The sequence below is a fragment of the Ooceraea biroi genome, chromosome 3 (genome assembly GCF_003672135.1).
Source record: "Ooceraea biroi isolate clonal line C1 chromosome 3, Obir_v5.4, whole genome shotgun sequence".
Lineage (NCBI taxonomy): Eukaryota > Metazoa > Arthropoda > Insecta > Hymenoptera > Formicidae > Ooceraea > Ooceraea biroi.
Window position 1 is genome coordinate 3,755,842 of NC_039508.1, and position 19,618 is coordinate 3,775,459.

At 41.5% G+C, this 19,618-nt stretch overlaps 1 protein-coding gene and 1 long non-coding RNA gene across 14 annotated transcripts in view; both read left to right on the plus strand.

Moving 5' to 3' along the window:
* LOC105281406 (calcium/calmodulin-dependent protein kinase type II alpha chain) overlaps window positions 1-19,618 on the plus strand; it is a 110,680-nt gene that overhangs the window by 55,818 nt on the left and 35,244 nt on the right. For 8 of the 13 annotated variants that reach the window (XM_026968501.1, XM_026968496.1, XM_026968502.1 and 5 more), the window contains exons 6-10: window positions 205-307; window positions 3,300-3,478; window positions 3,751-3,873; window positions 4,471-4,554; window positions 11,760-11,820. In XM_026968501.1, the coding sequence (XP_026824302.1) occupies window positions 205-307; window positions 3,300-3,478; window positions 3,751-3,873; window positions 4,471-4,554; window positions 11,760-11,820 (550 nt within the window). The remainder of the gene's footprint in view (window positions 1-204; window positions 308-3,299; window positions 3,479-3,750; window positions 3,874-4,470; window positions 4,555-11,759; window positions 11,821-19,618) is intronic. The other 5 variants (XM_026968497.1, XM_026968499.1, XM_011342641.3 and 2 more) reach the window with 1 other exon arrangement.
* LOC105281405 lies at window positions 4,561-11,753 on the plus strand. Its single transcript, XR_894311.3, has 3 exons — window positions 4,561-7,584; window positions 7,822-8,088; window positions 11,244-11,753. It is a non-coding gene; the product is annotated as an uncharacterized LOC105281405 (long non-coding RNA).

The following is a 19,618-nucleotide window of genomic DNA, read 5'->3' on the forward strand; positions in this document are numbered from 1 at the left end:
ATTTCCTATAGAAGCTTGAAATTTGCCGACGTATCTCGAAATTAGATATCTCCTCGATAATTCAGATCGGCGTGCGATAATTCAGTTTCGTCGCGGCGACGTCAAAATTTCAACGTCGAATCACGCGGGACGCTCGAATCTCGCTCAAATTGTCGAAAAGGCCGCGCTCGGCGACGTCGACGAATCCGGCATTTTCTGTTGCAGCCGGAAAATCTACTCCTCGCGAGCAAGATGAAAGGTGCGGCTGTGAAACTGGCGGACTTCGGTCTGGCGATCGAGGTGCAGGGTGAAGCACAGGCGTGGTATGGTAAGTTAGCCCCGATTTTTCCGCCGGATTAATCCCGCACCCCGATAGCACCCCCGGCTTTTGAGATGCTATTTGCGGCCGATCCGCAATGAAGGGAGAAGCGTGCGTCGCGGCGCTTTGGTCCGCCCTGACATTTAATCCCCAATTGGCGACGCGAGTACTCGACCATCCCTTTCGTCGTCGCGACTGGATGAGAACCATCACCAGGCATATCGGTTATCGGTGAATAATCACGTGGCTCTCTCGCACTATCGACGGCCCGCTCGTTCGATTGTAACTAGAGTCGCCGAGAAGTCCGCACTTCAGCTCACTTTGGGTTGTTGGCGTTCCGCGTTACATATCGCACCGCGGGATCGAGATATCCGCGTGAATCGCTGCTGCGGGCTGATTCAGCTTGCTCGAAGGAAGATTGTCGGCGTTATCCGCGAAGTCAGCTTACATAATAGAAAGAAATCAGCGGGATGACACATCGAGATTCTCAGCGCGAGTTATTGTCGAACCTTTTCACTATATAAGTATCGACTGCCAGTACTTCTACTTTTCCTATTCATCGCTGTACTGAAAAATGTCTAACATCTTCGATATTTTTCGAGATTTAAGCCCCGTCGCATCGACCAAAGAAATGAGAAATTTAAACATATCTTAAAATGTACTAATCATAATGAAAGACATATTCCGTGTATCATAAAATGTAATGTAAATAAAAATTTTAGTTAGTTTAGTTGATTTTATTTTATTTATACCGAACTGTGTGAAGAAATCTGTAGCAAGACTCGCGATTGATTGATTGATTGAGTTGCGAACGCGACATCCGACACTATAATTCACGAGCGAAATATAGTTTTCATGATGTCTCTGATTCTTGTTCGAGTTTTACATCGTCGTTACGTACATTTATGTCCAGCAATACGTATTATCTTTTCTATCGCGTAGCCGGCGTAGCGTATCATTTTCTTACGGCGGGATACAGCGCACGCTTAACGGAAAATGCCAGTGACGCATCCAAGTCGCGAATTTTCTCGTTATCGCGTTTAATTTTTAAATCGCGGCACTCATGAGACAGGGTGTCTCTCCCCCGTGTCGTTCTTCCTCGTATTATCCTGCGAGGGATCCCCGTGAACTTCAACCTTTCTGTCTATTTTACAGCCTGTCCATATGATTTACGTATATCGCGTATGCGGACGCGTCTCTGCGCGAACCGACATGTCTGAATGCAAGTGAACTCGTTGAAACCGTCAGCCAAGCCAGCTGGCCGGCTCGTTTTGCTCTCTTTTATGCAAAACTGCGCGCGGGAAAAGTTTTCCGATACTGAACTTTTCCGCGCGCACGGGCAACCCGCAAATCCCGATCTCGCGATTGAACTTCCTCGTCATACGGCCGGAAACAATTTTTTTCCCCGTTTCATGTAAGATATTAAGTTATAATAATAATAATAATATTTGAGGCGCGTTATGTTAACACCTGTGTAAAATTTAATCGCGTCCAAACTGTGTTACCTTAATTCTTCGCCGAACGCATGAAATTTACTTCAGGCTGATGGAAGAACCGGTAATTAGAAATTGAGATCAGATTCTCAGAAGCACGGCCTGTGCAGCTGCGCAGTTTTCGTAAATTACACAACGCTTGTTCGCCACTCACTTTTACCTCCACGATTGATTTTTTCTTCCCTTCTGTGCCCTCGGCTGAACGCTGAAAATGTGCATGCACTGGATCCATCAGACTCATGTCAAGAGATTAATATTGTTCTCCGCTCGGGATTGCATAGCTTTGATGATACAATTAAAACGTGAAAGGGTAAAGAGCAGCACAACGACGCGGATGGCTTAATACAATCGAAAAATACGCTATCGCTGGGAAAGTCAACATTTGTTCAATCGTAATACTGCTAGTTGTTAATGCATGCCATTGTGTAATGCATTAAATGATTCTACTTACATATTGCAACACGCATCGAACGTGCGGTTGACTATACAAAAACTAAATGAATGTTTAATATAAAAGTAACGTTAACGCGGACTCTCCGATGTATTTTTTATTTTTTTCTCTATATTCTCTATATTCGTAAAAATCATTTTGTAACCGTATATCTGGTTTATGGTACGCTGCGAAGGCACTTTAACGAAATAGATGCGCTGATCCAAAGAATCTAACGCAACGGCGTAATATTTTCGAGGGTACCTATAGACGATTTAATTGCACGGCCATGCTTTTACTGCACTGGAACGACTACGCGTTTCGACTGCAGTCGCGATTACATAACGGCGACGCGTGCTTATCGAAAATTAATTACACATGCGGCAGAGCAGAATAAAATTGCCTGAGGTAAAAATGAAAAAAAGAAAATGTTGACCGAAAATGTCGCGCGACACATGTCTGGCTTATGTTTCTCTCGTGGCCATTAATTGCGAACATTTTGCGTCCCTCACCGCTCTGTGTTTTTCGGTATATCGCGCTACGGAGAATTAAGGGGTAAATTTGCGCATTATGCGCGAATTACGTTCGCAAATATTTATCGGCTTTTATAATCGCACGTTGCACAGCAGATGTAATCATAAAAATTAATATTTTACAATGTGATTACGTAGCGATGTTTCGTTCTTTTTCCAAAATGTGTCGCGCAATTCCATTTTCGAATTTCGAATATCGCGTTCTGTCTGGGAGAGAGATAAATAAAAACTATACAACTACACGTGTTGCCGATTATTTGTGGAACGCTTAGAGCGAAGATTCTAATCAGCTAGCTTCATAATTGAATTCCCACGGCGGTGAATTCGCGTTTCGTTATTCGAAAAATAAAAAAAAGTCCCACGCAGCAAAAATCCATGAACAATTACGTTTGCGTTGGAAGTGCGGAGGAGCGGTAGTTTACACAATAAGTAGTAACACCCGGGACGTGATTTCGCGCACGTAACGCCCTGATCCCCCGAATCCCCCGTACGCGAACCACCGCGTGTCCTTCGACGGGAAATGAAACTGGCTGATTGATAAAAAGGTTTCGCTGGAACACCCGGCTACCTCAGCCCAGAGGTGCTGAAGAAGGAGCCGTACGGGAAACCAGTCGACATATGGGCGTGCGGTGTCATCCTGTACATCCTCCTCGTCGGCTACCCGCCGTTCTGGGACGAGGATCAGCATCGGCTCTACGCGCAGATCAAGACCGGATCGTACGATGTACGTATCGCACGGTTCAGTTACTTCTTTCAGAGACCCGAAAATACCGTATTCGGTAACTTGACGGAGAGTAACGCATCCAGGATTGTCGTTATCGATCATCCCATTCGTACGTCCAGAAAACTTGCTCCTTTCATTTTACTTGAAGCATTTCATGTGGATTGGATTAATTAATAAATAAAATAGCGCTTTCCGCGTACTTTTCTTATAATTATTTACATGAAGATTTCGGTGATGAATAAACGTTTCGTTTCTACGCTTCTTTTGTGCAGTATCCGAGTCCGGAATGGGACACCGTCACGCCGGAGGCCAAGAATCTTATAAATCAGATGCTGACGGTGAATCCGGGAAAGAGGATCACTGCCAGCGAGGCACTGAAGCATCCATGGATCTGCGTAAGTTCGCCTAGCTACGACCGATGCACCTCAGATCTGTATTACGCGACTACGTAATTTCGGAGTAACGTAATCTCACTCGGCTCTCGAATAATCCGTCCGCGACATAGAAATCTCGCCGCAAGTATCGCGTTTCCATAATATCCGTAGTATCTGTAATGTTATGTAAAATACAATACGCCACGTTTGTAACTCGATACATTAAAACGCGATGATTATGCATATAACGTAAACGAGAAAATAAATGTGAAACGATAAAGTAACGAGACACACTTTTGCCATACGTTGTTTCTTCGTACAATATAAGGATAAAATGTTTCGAAATTTTTATTTTTTTACATACACACGCCGATAATGGTACATTAATTAAACGGATGACTGTTTTTCCGAGTTATCTCTCTGTATTTTCGAGTTCCATCGTCGCTGCGCTAACGTACTTTTGCCGTCTTCTCTCGTAGGCGGCCTCTTTCCCGCACATCAATAAAATTTCATTCTCGACGAAACGCGCGAGACTTAAGATCTAATCTCGGGCGACTTAATCCAATCGTTCCCTCAGGACGGTGCCTGATATCATTCCCCATTTGCTTCGTGTTTCAGCAACGTGAGCGTGTTGCATCTAGCGTGCACAGACAAGAGACCGTGGACTGCTTGAAGAAATTCAACGCAAGGCGCAAATTAAAGGTGAGTCTCAAGAAAGTTCATCTCTTCTCCATGTATCTTGTGTAATTTACTGTGTGCGTATCTGTTCTAAATTTCGTTGCTTGATGATTATATTTTGCTATTTGTCATTATAAATCAATGGTTCGTTATTTAAATGACTCAATTTATCTCAGTAAGCTCAAATCGGTGAGCGATAAATAAAAATAAATTTTTGTCATGCATATTGCACAGGCAATATAACATTGCAAATAAAAATGATGGCAAATAAAAATATCCGATTTACACAATTTAAAAAGATCAGACGGAACATTTCATTCTTTCAAATAAACGGGTTGTTTTGCCTTCTGTAATAAAATTTCATCGAATCAGATACATTGTTTGTCCTGATTAGTGCCGGAAGAGATTGCATTTGGATCAAACGCTACACGTAATCGTTTTAATCGCGAGATGAATGGAAATTGAAATTTGCGAGGGGGTTCATTTTCGGGAATATATGATTCGTGTACGGGCAGCCTTTATATGAATGTTGTCAAGAGAGATCGAAATTTGTGTGACTCGCGATTATCCATCGCTAATTTTAGGCTGGCGCACGCACACAGATGCGATGTATAACGGTAATCGCACAAATTCTCATTCTCGCCGGCCGCGAAATCTCGTATATTGGCCCCGACCATTTACAGATGCAAATTCTATTATGTCCGCTTATCACGTTGCGGTCTAGATTGCGTCCACGCGGACGCTGCGCATGCTAGTAACATCTGCAAAATTAGAACGACGTGGCGCGTGGTCGTCGGCGATACGGTAAATTTCACTTACCGACTCTCCGGGGTATCGTCGAAAATCGATTTTACGAAATGGCCAACAGTCCGCGTAACATAATATCTGAGAAAAGTCTCCATCAGACTCATAAATATGTTACTTGCCACCAAAATATGTTACCAAAATAATTTCTAGCAAAATGAATTGTGAGTATGCAAGTTCCACTTTGCAAACAATCTTGCGCGCTTGTAATTCTTTTTCCGCATGTACATGAAGGTTGCCGTAATTTTCAGCAAACGACTCGAGGACTCTTGATATTCCGACCTTGAAATGAACGCTCTTCTAGCTTGTAAGGTCTCGTTGCGCACTCCATAGGCTTTCGGGAAAGTTTACCAAATTTTCGAGGATCGTTACGACCTGTTTGTCCAGCAAACAAACTTCGAAATTACTGTTTCCTCCATGACGACGGCGGTTTCGATCGAGGATCGATGATGCCTCCCTACCTACGGACGTCGCTTCTACGTCCCTACCGTTCGACAAGTCCCCGTCGATTAAACGATGGCACGCATCGAGCAGTACAACTCCACTTGTCGTTGCAATCGCCGCACTCTCGACGCGGTACGAGAGAACGGAGAGTGCCGTCTGGTTTTTATCGGTGCCACGTGCGTGACACGATAACGTGCGATCCGTTCACCGTTATCAAAATGCGCCGAAAGTTCGGGGCACGTGCTAGGACAACGCGTACCTCTGTCAAAGGATCCCGATTTGATTGACTGTGTAACTGAGAGTGTGCGAGACCCGAAACGTGTCGAACGTTTTTATCGAGACGGCCGTGGCGCGTGAAATATCGTTTATTTCTTCGATTTATTTTCACGGGGAATTTTCGGTTGATCGTATCGAGGTTCCGTGTATAATTTAGTAGCGCGATCCGCGTTATTTCTGGGTACTATCAGTTATAGTTTTTGGTACGACGATCAATAGTGCGAGTACTTTTCTAGGAGGACTTTACATAAGCGCGAATATACTGCCTTCCTCAAATATTTATTCGGATCGTTCATATGACTCGATTTTTTCATTTTTTATTATATCTTTAGTTGCTTATAATGTCTTATTTAATATTTTTGTTTTCCATTTGTCTGTCGAGCTGCACTTTGAGAGACAATATATAGATAGTTTCTTGTCTTTGTTATATTTCATAGGTTTTTGATTACGTGTATTTATAAATGTTTTTTATATCAATCTAATTATTATCTTTATGACAAAAAAAATTTTGTGATTTCAAGATATTATTTTTGAACTTGATTGCGCCTAATATAGCGGTTATTTAGGATGCTAATTTATAAGGATTTATAAGAACGTCCTTGTAAGTTACAACCAGAATTGAGTATGCAATTTCAACCTATTTCTTCATTGATGCAGTCTCAATTGGACGACATAATCGCGATATTCTAGCAGTTGTTCAGTCCTTGAACAAAGCGCAAGAAAATATTTCATTATTTGATAACGAGCGACGCGTGGGCAACTATAAAACGGCAAACAATAGCTCGCAATAGCACGTGGACTTTTTTTAATTCACATGCGTGTTGTTTGAATCGTATCCGTCCACGTGGCTATAATATAACATTTTTCATTACATTTAAAAATTCAAAAATAAACAAGTCTATTAAAAAAATAAAGCACTTTTTGATAAATAAAAACGTACATCATAACTCTCTAAAGGAGAGAGTAACAGAAAGTTGATCTCTCATTGTAATTTATGTATCATTTCACAAAGTTCTAGAACAGACAATTCCCTTGCGGCTAGACAAATATTGTTTCTTTCGAGAATGATAAAAGGATAGCAAGGCACGTACGCAGAAACTTGGTTGGGTAATTTCTCAGAGACTGACACACTCGGTTCTACGTCGCTGAAAAGCGATACGGCGCTTAGGTTTAAATGAACAATTTCCTAGCGTGGAAACATGTAATACGTCTCAGAAACCGGTGCGTATTACCAAGACTGGCTCCTCGCGAATATCGGCTCGCGATAGTGTTACCGTAATAACGCTAACGGCGACAAGCGAGCGATCAAGCTTAGAATCACTTGTACCGGAGCGACGTAATTGTAATTGAATACCCGGGTTAATTAATGCCCATTCGGGCGCTATGATCGTATTTTTGCATGAGGTTGACCTCGTAAGAAGCAAACATCACACCACGCTAATTATGTAACGCGACTCCTCAATAACGAGCAGTTGCTCGTGCAACCAGATGGCAAGCTTGAAAAGCAAAAGTCTGAAAATTTTTAATCAAGTAGAGTAACGCAAATAACACTTGTTTCTGTTAATTAATTTCATCACTTATGCGAACAAAGAATGAGACCCAATTTACAGACTGATAAACAGAATAAAGAAGCTTAATTTCACAATTAGTACTTTTTCTTGTCTTTCACATTGATTAGCAGAGACTTGCTTTATTCACTGTTAATCAATGACGAAATTAAATAAAATAAAAATTGCTCAGTTTTGTATATTATTATTGAACGTGTAGGTCTTGAGGTATTCGCTGATCTTGCCATCCCTTAGTGGGCCGGTTCGATCGAAGCCGCCGTAATCGTAGACGTGTATCAGGAACGTAATCAGCCATGCACGTAAAAACTGCGACATCGAAGCTGCGAACCGAATGCTGATTAAGCCTCGACTCATAAAAGTGCAAATTAGTGAAAACGTACACGCGCACACGCGCGCAATTTGGAACATGCGGGCGCTCAGGAATAAATTCATGTTGTGCAGACAACAGGAGGCGACCGTGCCCGAGGTAATGAAATTTTAATCACCGTCGGATCGACGGCTAGTGACGCGGCCGTTGTTCGCCTTACTGTTGGGTGAAGGGAAATTATAACTATCGATTATACGACGCTCCTTATCGCGCACGTCCTCGTGACGAAATTTGCTTAACACTTGACTGCCACGTTGGTCATCTGTGACCGGAACTTGTCTCTTTTCAGTGGAGCCCTGGTGGTCATCACCAGGTAGGAATATACTGTGGCAAAACATACAAAACTTGCGTGGCAGTCAATGTTAACATCGTTGTTAACATCGCCGCGTAACGCCGTACGCCGCCGATGTGATGCCAGAATTACCTACGACTGTGAAACACGTCTCGTATTGATTGTAATTTGCAGCAACACCCGACGCAATTTGCGCAACTGGGATGACTCGCAGTCGGCGCAGTTATCGCACCTCGAAAAGCAACAGTTTGAGCTCGCGCGCGCGCGCACACACACACACACACACGTACACATATGCAAAGAAATTAACATAGATCAAACGGCGGAAGGCAAGAAGCCTCACGTGGAAACGCAGCCACCAGTCGTTTTTGCATTTTATTATATAGCAAAAACGGATAGTCGATGCATCGTTCCAGTAACCTTGGCTGTCGAGGGCGACGGTTCGGTTGTTTCGCCTTCAAACCGATTATCGGTGCACCGTGGTGTATTTTCGCAGTTTATCGGGAAATTATTTAAATTGCGCGAGAGAGCGTTAATCGGCCAGCGTGTGCATTACACACTCGTGTACGCGGAAAGTTCCTCGGTGGAACTATAGCCGCATAGTCGCGAATTCATCCAGCGTCTAGCGAGCGCTTGTTAAAATTCTTGTTAAAATTCACGAGGGTAAGATAGCGGTAACGTGAAAAGGTCGAGCGGGGAAAGGCAGAACGACGTTCGTCGTCGTCGTCATGAAACCTTGGATGCAATCCGTGATTCAGTGGTGTCTTTAAATAGACGGGATGGAGGAAGATGCGAAGCTTTTTTCGTTAAATTGCACCGTCGAACCATAAAATACAAGTTGCCGGAAAAAGAGGAGTTTTTACAACTCGTCGCAGCTTGCGAGTAAAAAATAACTCAACTGTCGGAACTGTGTTCGACTGACGAAAATTATTCATGATACTCGAAATGGAAGGAACGACTATGAATTTCCGATTTCCGCTAGAACGTACAAATTACTCGCGCGCGTTAATTTTGAAGTAAAACATAGATCTCTATGCTGCTTATTTCGAAATTTAATAGTATTTTGCTCGCGAGAGCTATCCCAGATGAATATCTGATGAGATTTTACTGTTTAATCGCGTCGCGCAACTCGAATATCGTTCAACGTAAAGTTAGCAACGGGAACTGCTAATCGGAATCCGGAAGTGGGCAACATGGAGCGTCGCTTCGCTTCGAATAGAAGACACAAAATACCGGTGCAAGCACGTTCGAGAATTTCCATAGAGATATACATGGAAGACGGAGCATTGCCTACTCCCTTCTAAGGAAAATGTGTCCCTCGACAATTGAATAATGAAATTGTGATAGAAACAGGGGATGTATGTATATAGGAACAGTCTTTCTCTCTCTCTTCGCGCCTGTGCTGTTTCGGAAAATATGGAAATAAGGAACTAACTCAAGTAAATATAATTTATTGTTTGGCAAAATGCATATATGCAAATATAGCACGCATATGCGCGCGCGCGCCTAAATTTGTATTTTGTCTAATAATAAATTAATAAATTACATTCACATAAAGAATATTCTTTATTATTTTTATATATTTATTTAACAGAAATTTACTCTTTGTTTAATTTACACATTTAATTTATAATTTTGCATATTGCACTTTCGAGGCACTTTTGGATGTGATATACAGGGTGAGGCACCTAAAACAGGCCGCCTGAATATCTCGGCTGGTATTGGTGATAGAAAAAAATGTGTCAGACCAAACTTGCATGGTTTCGAAGGACGAGATGCGCATTGATCTACGGGTCAAAATCATTCAAGGTCACTGAAAGCTAAAATTTCTAAGTGCTAGAACTTTTTCATTTCTGAGTTTACGGTATTTTCAATAGCAGGGAACTCTAGGCAATATAAGAAATAATGATATGAACAACTCAGAACTTCTCGGAAAAGAAAAAATTTCTAAGGGCTAGAACTTTTTCATTTCTGAATTTACGGTATTTTCAATAGCAGAGAACTCTAGGCAATATAAAAAATAATGATGTTATCAACTCAGAACTTTTCGGAAAAGAAAAATTTCTAAGGGCTAGAACTTTTTCATTTTTGAATTTACGGTATTTTCAATAGCAGAGAACTCTAGGCAATATAAAGTAAATTATTTTCCCTTACAGTTGGCCTTTAGTGACCTTGAGTGATTTTGACCCGTAAATCAATGTGCGCATCTTCAAACGCTCTACTAGATGGTACGTAAAAAAACATATCATACCATTAAAAAAAATGAAGTTGACCTTCATATGACCTCTACGCGTCCACCTAATAAAAAACTATTTAGAACAAATTATGTGTCCCTCGAAACCATGCAAGTTTGGTCTGATACATTTTTTTCTATCACACTAATAACAGCCGAGATATTCAGGTGGCCTGTTTTAGGTGCCTCACCCTGTATATACATATTTTAAGTGATAAATAATAAATGATAAAAGTTATAAATAAATAAATTGCTGTATCTGCTGCATTTGGACATGGCAATTAACAATGTATGCATGTGCGAACAGAGAGAGAGAGAGAATCTCTATTTCTATCGCAGTCAATTACTCGCCTAGGCAGATGTTTTTAGCAACATGCTCCGTCTATTCATATATGTCGATGGGAATTTCGGATGGACGACCCTATCACGTGAAGTTGGGCCGACGTATCTCGAACGGTTATGGAACCGTGAAATTTTGTCACTGGTTACAACAATGTTCCCAACTTTCCCCCGCGAATGTCACTAAACGGCGCGCTTGATGAAGGACGAGAGTTTACGAGTAAACTTCAATCTACCGAAACTCTGTATATTCATCCTATACTCTTAATGTCGCCTGTCAGTCGCGTGCTCTCGTTTACTCGAGAGTTATTTCCCGTAATTAAAGGCCGTCGCATCATGATGCGGCATCCCCTGGACTTGCCGCACTCACGCATGCACGATCGATTTCAGCTCGCGTCGATTTTTAGCGAATAATCGAAGACAAGTGTAACTTAAGTTCAATACAGCGTAATCAACGCCGAATTTAATTGAGCATTTCTGAACATTTGGCGATAACGATAGAAAAAATCATTAACGGGAAAAATTTCCAAAGTTATTTGAAGAGTTAAGTCACCCACTTCAAGTATAAATAACGCACTTGGATGATCGAGAAGACATCTTGTCGCGGTATTACTCTAATTTCAGAAATATTTTCTCTATGTTTTATTTTATATTATATTTTATATTTTATTTTATATCCATTATCCGTTATTCGTTATTTGATATCATTAACTTTTATAATCTGTTATTTCGCATTCTTGCACCTTCCGTTTACATTTTGAGAAGAAGGATGAAGGCAAATCCGCGCCACTTTCGCGGATTATTGCGCGTTCTTACGTGACACAAGCCCAGTTTCCTGCTTTTTTTTACCTTGATGCAGCCTGATGTAGACGACTGACAGTAATCGTCTGTTCTTCTCACTTGCAGGGCGCTATACTGACGACCATGCTGGCGACGCGGAACTTTTCCAGTAAGTATGATGCACAGGGTAAGTACCTCCGGCCCTCTTCAGCGCTCTACATGGACCACGACAGACAGTACTTTTATATTTCCCGTTAAACTTTACGCTCCCGTGTCTCTGTCTACGAATTCATCCTCCTCTCCCTATCTCCCTCTTTCCCATCCATTCGTGCAATAAAATTCTTCCCCCTTGTCGTTCACTTGTCTTGCACTCTCGCCATATAGAGGATCTGTTCATCTGCCTTTTCGCTCTTTTCGAAAGGTGCTTCATGATGCGACCGTACACGCGCAATCGCGTTATCGCCGACAACAGCGTGCTAAATTGAACGAACATGGAAAGGCAATCTTCGTATCTCGTGCTTCGATGAGTTTTTTTTCCCCGCAACCGAATTTTACACGCAACGGTGTAATTTCGGCGCTGTCGAATGTGTTTATCTTATCATTGCGATACGCGTCAATTATGTGTATGTGTCGTTGAATTTTCGGTCAGTCTTTCGCTGGAGAATCCTTCTCTCAATTACGAGAATCAACGCGAGAACATGTTAAGAGTTTGCTCGCAGTCGAGTTTCCGTTTCGCAAACGTCCGCTTTCGTGGAAACGATTGCAGATTGGAGCACCTGTGTACATTTTTGCTCGTGCACAGAGATGAAGCCCTTTAAGATTAGAGTTTCGTTGACACTCTCTTGCATTAGGTGTCCGAAGGGGCGAGGTTGAACGAGATAATCGAGAAGAGTTACGTTGAGAGGCACATTGACGATCGATACGCCGCGTCGATCCTCCGAAAATCCTCGTTGGCGCGGCTTCGCAGTTAATTAGGCGCTTATCAGGCAAACAATCGGGTTTCATCCTCGCTCGCTCGGCACATTGGTTATCATGATACGATGTTTACCTCCTCTCTCCCTACCACCCTATCTCGTGTATCTCATACAGTCGATGCACATGGCTCGCACCTCATATCCTGCAAGGACCGTGGCACGTTACCCAGAAAGCCAGGACGTTAGTCGTTTATGTTGGATACGGTCTGTTTTACGCGGTGACGAGAACCACCCCGTTCTCGTTAGACGGAGACAAGCCGTTATCTTGAATCTTAATCCTTCCGTTACGATCGCATCTCGCAATTTTTGAAAATTATTGTTACAACTATCCAGTCTCAGAATTAAATAATCAGAATTAAATTACTGATTTCTTCTTCTAGTCAAATACGAGAATTATAGTTACCGTATGCGAGCGAGCACTTTTGTCATTTGCTTTATAACGTAAATTAACGCTACAACAAATTCACCGAGAGATTAAGCGTAAAATTGATCGTTGCGTAAAATTGCTTTATTCTAGTAGGTTAAGCGTACATGTTTGAAGTAGCGAAAGGATTAAGGCTATACTTTGTGATCGAGCAAGTACGTCAGTCCTTTTTTTGTCTCTTGCGTGCACATTTGTCGCAGCACGAAAGTTCTGGGTAACGCAAATTGTCGTCGCAGTGGACTCAAGCAGTTCTCCCTTTCATCGTGTCGCCATCGTTATCACGCCATCGTTCGGTACAGTGTATAGGCAAATCATATCGAGTCATGCTTCGTCGCCTTTGGGACTTCCCCTCGATCACCGTACATCGCGTTCAATCCAGCGTCCAGTACATTGAGGACGCACGTTGTAAAAATTGCAACAGCGCTCGAGGATCCCTGAAAGCTCAGGAAAGCCAATGACACTGTAAAACACGGTGCACGTGCTTAAATCTGTTCGCCAATTTTACCTCTTCACGAGAATTCTCTTCTTATTTCGACAAATATGTTCTCCTACACAGAGCTCGTAAAAATACCAGTACAATTGTTTTATTATTAATAAACAACCGTGCAAATTCAAACGAGTTCTATATTTTTAACGAGAATGAACACTTTGGAGCTATCCGTTATTAATTCACAAAGAATTTTTGCAGAAATTTTGAAAATTTCATATATTATTATTATCGATTTTTTTAAAATGATTGCTGGACATTCTGTACATAGATCGCGAGATACGGCGAGATACGTTCTACACGTATCGTTGATAAGATTGGCGGAAAATGCAGAGCCTGTGCGCACTCGTCGGTTGGACGATAATGGAGCACCGTCTCGCCCCGATGTTTTACTAGCTTTTATCGATCCTCAGGGAAGAGCGCACGTAAGAACCTCGTTAGGCACGAAGCACGGGAAACGCGGGAACAACCGCATCGGTTGGTCGTGTCGTACTTGGTGGCCAATATCCAAAAAAATGGATGTCACAAAACAATTGGCGAGAATCGCAATTAATGGCAGAATTATCATATCTGGTCATTGCGACATTTCATCACATAACATGCGGGGCGTATCAGACTAATAAAAGTTATCAAATACAGAGCAGAATAATCAAGATCAGGTCAGTCCAATCTGTTTCTTCAAACAGACTTTAGCAAACGGATTAACGCAAACCTCCATTCAATAATTTTATTTTTTTTTATATTTTATATTAATAGCAAAATTGATACAAATTAATAAAGTAATCAAGGAAAATCAAACAATGAATATTAATAAAATTAAAGCAATAATACACTGCACACAAACGATAACTATTTTATTATAAATTTTTATTTTGTTATCGCGCAAACTACGTTCCGTGAATCCCACAAAATTGGATGTATCACAAACGCGAAACGTTAGGTCAAGTTCGGGAAGATAAAACACGAAGATCATCGAGGAATCGAGACGAAAGCTCAACTGTTTCGGTCCACTAGCGAGAAATACCCCTATGAATGACTGTACATTTTGTTAATGTTTCCATTTGTCTGGGCCAATGATTTCTAAACTTTTATCTTTGTAATTGTGATATTTCCCCCTGTCTGTTTAATAAGCGACTACACTGAAAACATTTTCTACTTTAAATATTACACTTCTACTTTGAATATTATATAAAAATATTATATTATCACAAATTATATGCGACTTAATTGGAAATTTTTAATTTTACGTTCATAAATTATACATATTACAAAGAATTCTATTTAAATTATATAAATACAAATGAATTAATTTATTTAATTTCTCTTCTTAAAAAAAGGAAAAAGTTATTGTAAAATTCTTTCTTATATATCTTATTAAAACGTAATATTTCTTTTTCTTAAAGTTTATTTAAAAAATTCTATTTCTTAAATTCTATTTGTGACACTTTAGTTTGGAAATTATCGGTCAACAGACTGGGCACAGCCCTCAATTTAGAACAAATTATGCTTTTTGACCCTTATTCGTACTTAATATAAAGTGGATAAAACTATTATTGTGTCTATTATCGCATATTGATTTATATAACTGTATTAATACATCAGATTGTTTTTTTCTTAAAAAATTACTTCAAAACACACACAGCAATACACAATGCTTAAGATATGAAAATAAATAATCGAATTAATAAGTTGTAATAGATATGAATGGAAATATTAATGATATTCCTTTGCATATTTAAATTTCTGCAAAATAAATATTACGGATATGAGGAAATTTGATGAATTATAAATAATAAAATGTTCATGAATTATATATAAAATAATCAAATACAGATAATTTTTCGCTCAACCAAAAAAGAAAGAATTGCAGTTTGCGCAGCATCGATCACTTTAGATCTCATTAAGGATAAAAATGATGCTGCCATTTTGAGAGAAAAGTACGAATACGGGTCATTATAGGCATTTTATATATATATATATATATATATATATATATATAGTATATACATTCACATATATACAATATGCATATATATATACGTACATTTCTCGCTGTTATTTGCTCAACTAGCGTAAATACACGCGGGCTCGACTCACCCGCAATAGATGTTCGACAGATAATATGTCACGTTATGTATGGCATATGCATCTTTATACATATATACGCACATATGTGATATATTAATAATCGAGACGACGTCCCTAGAGTATGCCTCAACCCTCGCCCGTTCCCCCTTTTTTAGATTAACAAGTAGCTGAGCATCTTGCATTCGTAGATTCAAGGATACACGTGTATCTATATAACACACGTGTGTTTTACCTCTTGATACAGTCGGTGTTAGAGTATGTGTATATATATATATATATATATATATATATATATCTACGTGTGTGTGTCTCTTTTTGTATTTTTCATTATGATAATTCCATGCTCACACGTGTACAAAGTGCCGGGTGGTTCGTCGCGCCGGATACCGGATTTGGAGCAAACGAATCGAGAGATTTCGGGACAGTGAATTCGCGAGTCCTCCCGTCGTGGTATCCGCCGTTTTGCATACATTTGCATACACGGGAATCTCCTGTCTGCGCAACGGAAAGGAATTTCTGTTTCTTATTTAAAAAAAAAGTTCTTTATGAAAACCTACGCGTTTTGTTCTACCAAGAAGAAGTGAACTGAAAGAACGAAGCAAACGATAAATCTGGATTCGAATATTCTTGAAATTTTCATTTGTACCTCGTCGCGGTTGAGACCAAAGGTCGTGTATTTTAACGCCGCGCAACAATTACGTTTTTCACGGTAGATCGTAGAGTTTTCCGTATACGAAGTAGCTCGATTGAACTTCGACATTCTGTTGGGTTTAGTTATTTTTATGCGACGCCACGTATTTTTGCAATTCTAAATGATGATGCTCGTGGAACTTTATTATGAATTAAATCTGTATTTTGCAAGAAAAATCCACTGTCGAATCGCTATTACAAACAACGTTGTACCGTCCGACGAGAAATATTCCTTGAATTCTTATCGCGTATCTACATAATGAAAAAAATATACACAATTAATGACAAACTTCTGTCGATATTTCGCGTCACGAATAATTTTCTCTTCATCAAGCTTCCTCCAGATTTTCGTTTGCCATGTTCGATTTTACGCTTCGTGACGGAAAATTATTTTCAAGCGAGATGACACCATTTTTATTTGCATACGACGCCTGTTACCTTTCGCACGCCCATCCTTCCGCTCTATACTCCACTTGAGTCCTTTGTTCGAGCAACTGCGAAACAATTAATTCTCCGTTGCCGAGTCTCGAGCCGTCTCTCTCCCTTTTTCTATCGCGCTCGTGCGCCGTCGCCAAAGCTCGAACTTTGACTTTAATTAAATTTATTTCATCGCCTTGAGCCGACTCTCGAACTCGAAGCTCTTCCAACTTTTCCGCGCCTCCCCCCGGCATGCGACTCCGTTCCCTACATCGGATTTACTTTTTGCTTTCGGGAGGGGGGAGGCAGGGGCTGTTATCCTCCAGCTGCTGGCACATTGTTATTATGGAAATCGGCTTTAAAAGCCCCGCGAACGAAAATCCGGGCGAAATACAGATCGTGGAGCATTCAACGGGCCCGGCCATGTATCGACGGTTTGTTCTGTTACACGCTTTATGCGCTTTTCTGTTCTGCTCCCGGTCGAGATCATCGTGGATGGGAAAGCTGGTCTTGAAAGATTAAACATCGGTCGAACGATGCATCGATGTATCATTCGGAGGAACGGCATTACGTTTTGCAGCGTATTAATAAAATTGGATCGTGGTACGACCCCGGCGCGAAAGGCGAGCTTAACTTTCGCTTCCATTTCCGGTAATCCGGAGACCGAACGGAATTAAAAACACCAATCGCCAGTCGAGCTTACGTACGTAAATTCCGTTTAAATCTCACGGTCGGTTACTTCGGCCGTGATCTAAATCGAACACATGGAATTGGCACACACAATGTACGAAAACCAATCGTTACGGATCGGTTCCACGTGATTCCCCGCTTCCGTCGGGATTTTTAAAAGAGGATTTTCTCATCCTCTCAACTCCTCGGTGAAGTCACGGCGAGGCTCGCGCGAGCGCTCGTCGAGATGCCGCGCATCTATCTTGCAAAATCGATAATCGGCTATTAAACCACCGATATCTTGCGAAGCCACGTTTTTAATGTGATAATTGTACCTTTATTCGTTCATTACAATAGAAGAAAGAACATTTATTTCCACAAAAGCTATATGGTTTGCGAAATTGATTCTCAAAGAGTATATGTCCCTGTAGTTGATATCGTATCCCGGTAATTGACAGCGATTTCGTAGGTAACGTTGGCTGTGATATTCGACACGAAACGAAACTACCAGTTTGCTCTCTTCAGTATCCCTAGTCACATCCGGCATTAAATTTCATCGTGAAATAACACCGTAATTCGTGCCGTTACAGGCGAATCGCTTGTTACATCGTTCTCCGCTTCTCCAGCTCTGCTCTGCGGCCGATACCGTCCTGTTAAAGGAAACGCGATCATTTCCGCGCCATTGAATAAGTTATGGCTTGTAAATGTACGGCTCGGTCGATTTCGATAACCGCGATGGCCCCGGCCCGAGTTTTCCTTCCCTTTTCATCGACGAAGCAGCGCCGGCAACGACTTTCGACTGCCCGGAATTACGACGGTTCGACACGTGGAGGGTTTCATTATTAATCTAAACAGTCTCTTATAGATCTCGCAGTACGTCTACGGCGGATCACGGTTCCTTCGCAAACGATCATCGATCGATCGACTCGTCGAGGAATCCGCAGGCTTATTCATTCTCCGATTGCCGTATATCCACATATCCCGCGTTCTCGTTGCTCGTGTTCTCTCAGAATCGACGTTGATCTTCTACGCGGACTAGTATCAACGAAGGCTGCTTCAACGCAGAATGCAGATCCTATCACTGGCGACACGAATACCGAATATTACGGTCTTGACACGAGGTTTCCGATAGAGAGACAATTACGCGCGTCTCGCGAGTCAGTCTTGGAGTCAATCTATTGTTACAACGTGTACTTATACATTGTGACTGCGAGATAGTATCATGCACGATAATTTAGCGTTTCGTACGAGGCGACACGTTGTTTTCCTATTTGCGTGCACGCGAATTTAAAATACCGTACAATATTTCAATTTTTATAACCACATGTTAACGAAAGAGAAAGATGGATATTTTTTTATCTGACGAGCTTTCTGAACTGAGCGCTCGTCGATCGGATAACAACACGAAATTTTATTACGGTAATTGGACCTATACGACATGCCTGTTTTGGAACTGCGGCGTTAAATGCTTGAATCAAGGGAAAAAATGACAATGCATTTTCGCCGCCCATGAATCCCGGATGGCATATAAATTTATGTATTTCAAGCCGTATATATTTCTGCCGCGGGTGGCAGAAGCGCGCGCGCACGAATTACGTATGGGTTTATGAATCCCAAACTGCGCGTAGGGCCTCGAGGGTTTTCCGGGAAATTCACGAATCCATGAATTCCCGAACCAGGGCCGATCCCGTCTGCCAATATCCTCCTATCTCTCTCTCTCTCTCTCTCTCTCTCTTTCCGCCCCCGTCCACTCTCTGAGAGAACGCGAGCGACCGGCGCCGACGAATAAATCTCTCTCTCCATTTCTTTTTACTGTCTATGACTGATTTTTTTGACGAAGGTGGACATAATACACCGCAGCGCGTGAAGTGGGTCGGAGGTGCAGATATGGACCCGCGCCCTTGCCATTCTTGTGACGAATTTCTTTCGACGCTCCTCCTCGATTCGATTAATAGTGTGAGGCAGGACCCGAGTGACGAACGATACATACCGCGTACACACGAGTTCTCGAGTACACGAGACGGTGCACACGATACAGTCGACGATATTGGATCGCGAGGAGGGACGATCGATTCGCGGAGAGACCCGGCTGAAATCAAATTTCGCCCTCGCGACAAGGGAACGCAATGCCGGATAAAAAAAAGAGAGAGGAAAGAAGCGATTCGTTTCAATATTTCTTAGTTTCGAAAACGTGTAAAAAAAATAAGGAGATGGAAAAATGTATTCTCATTTATGA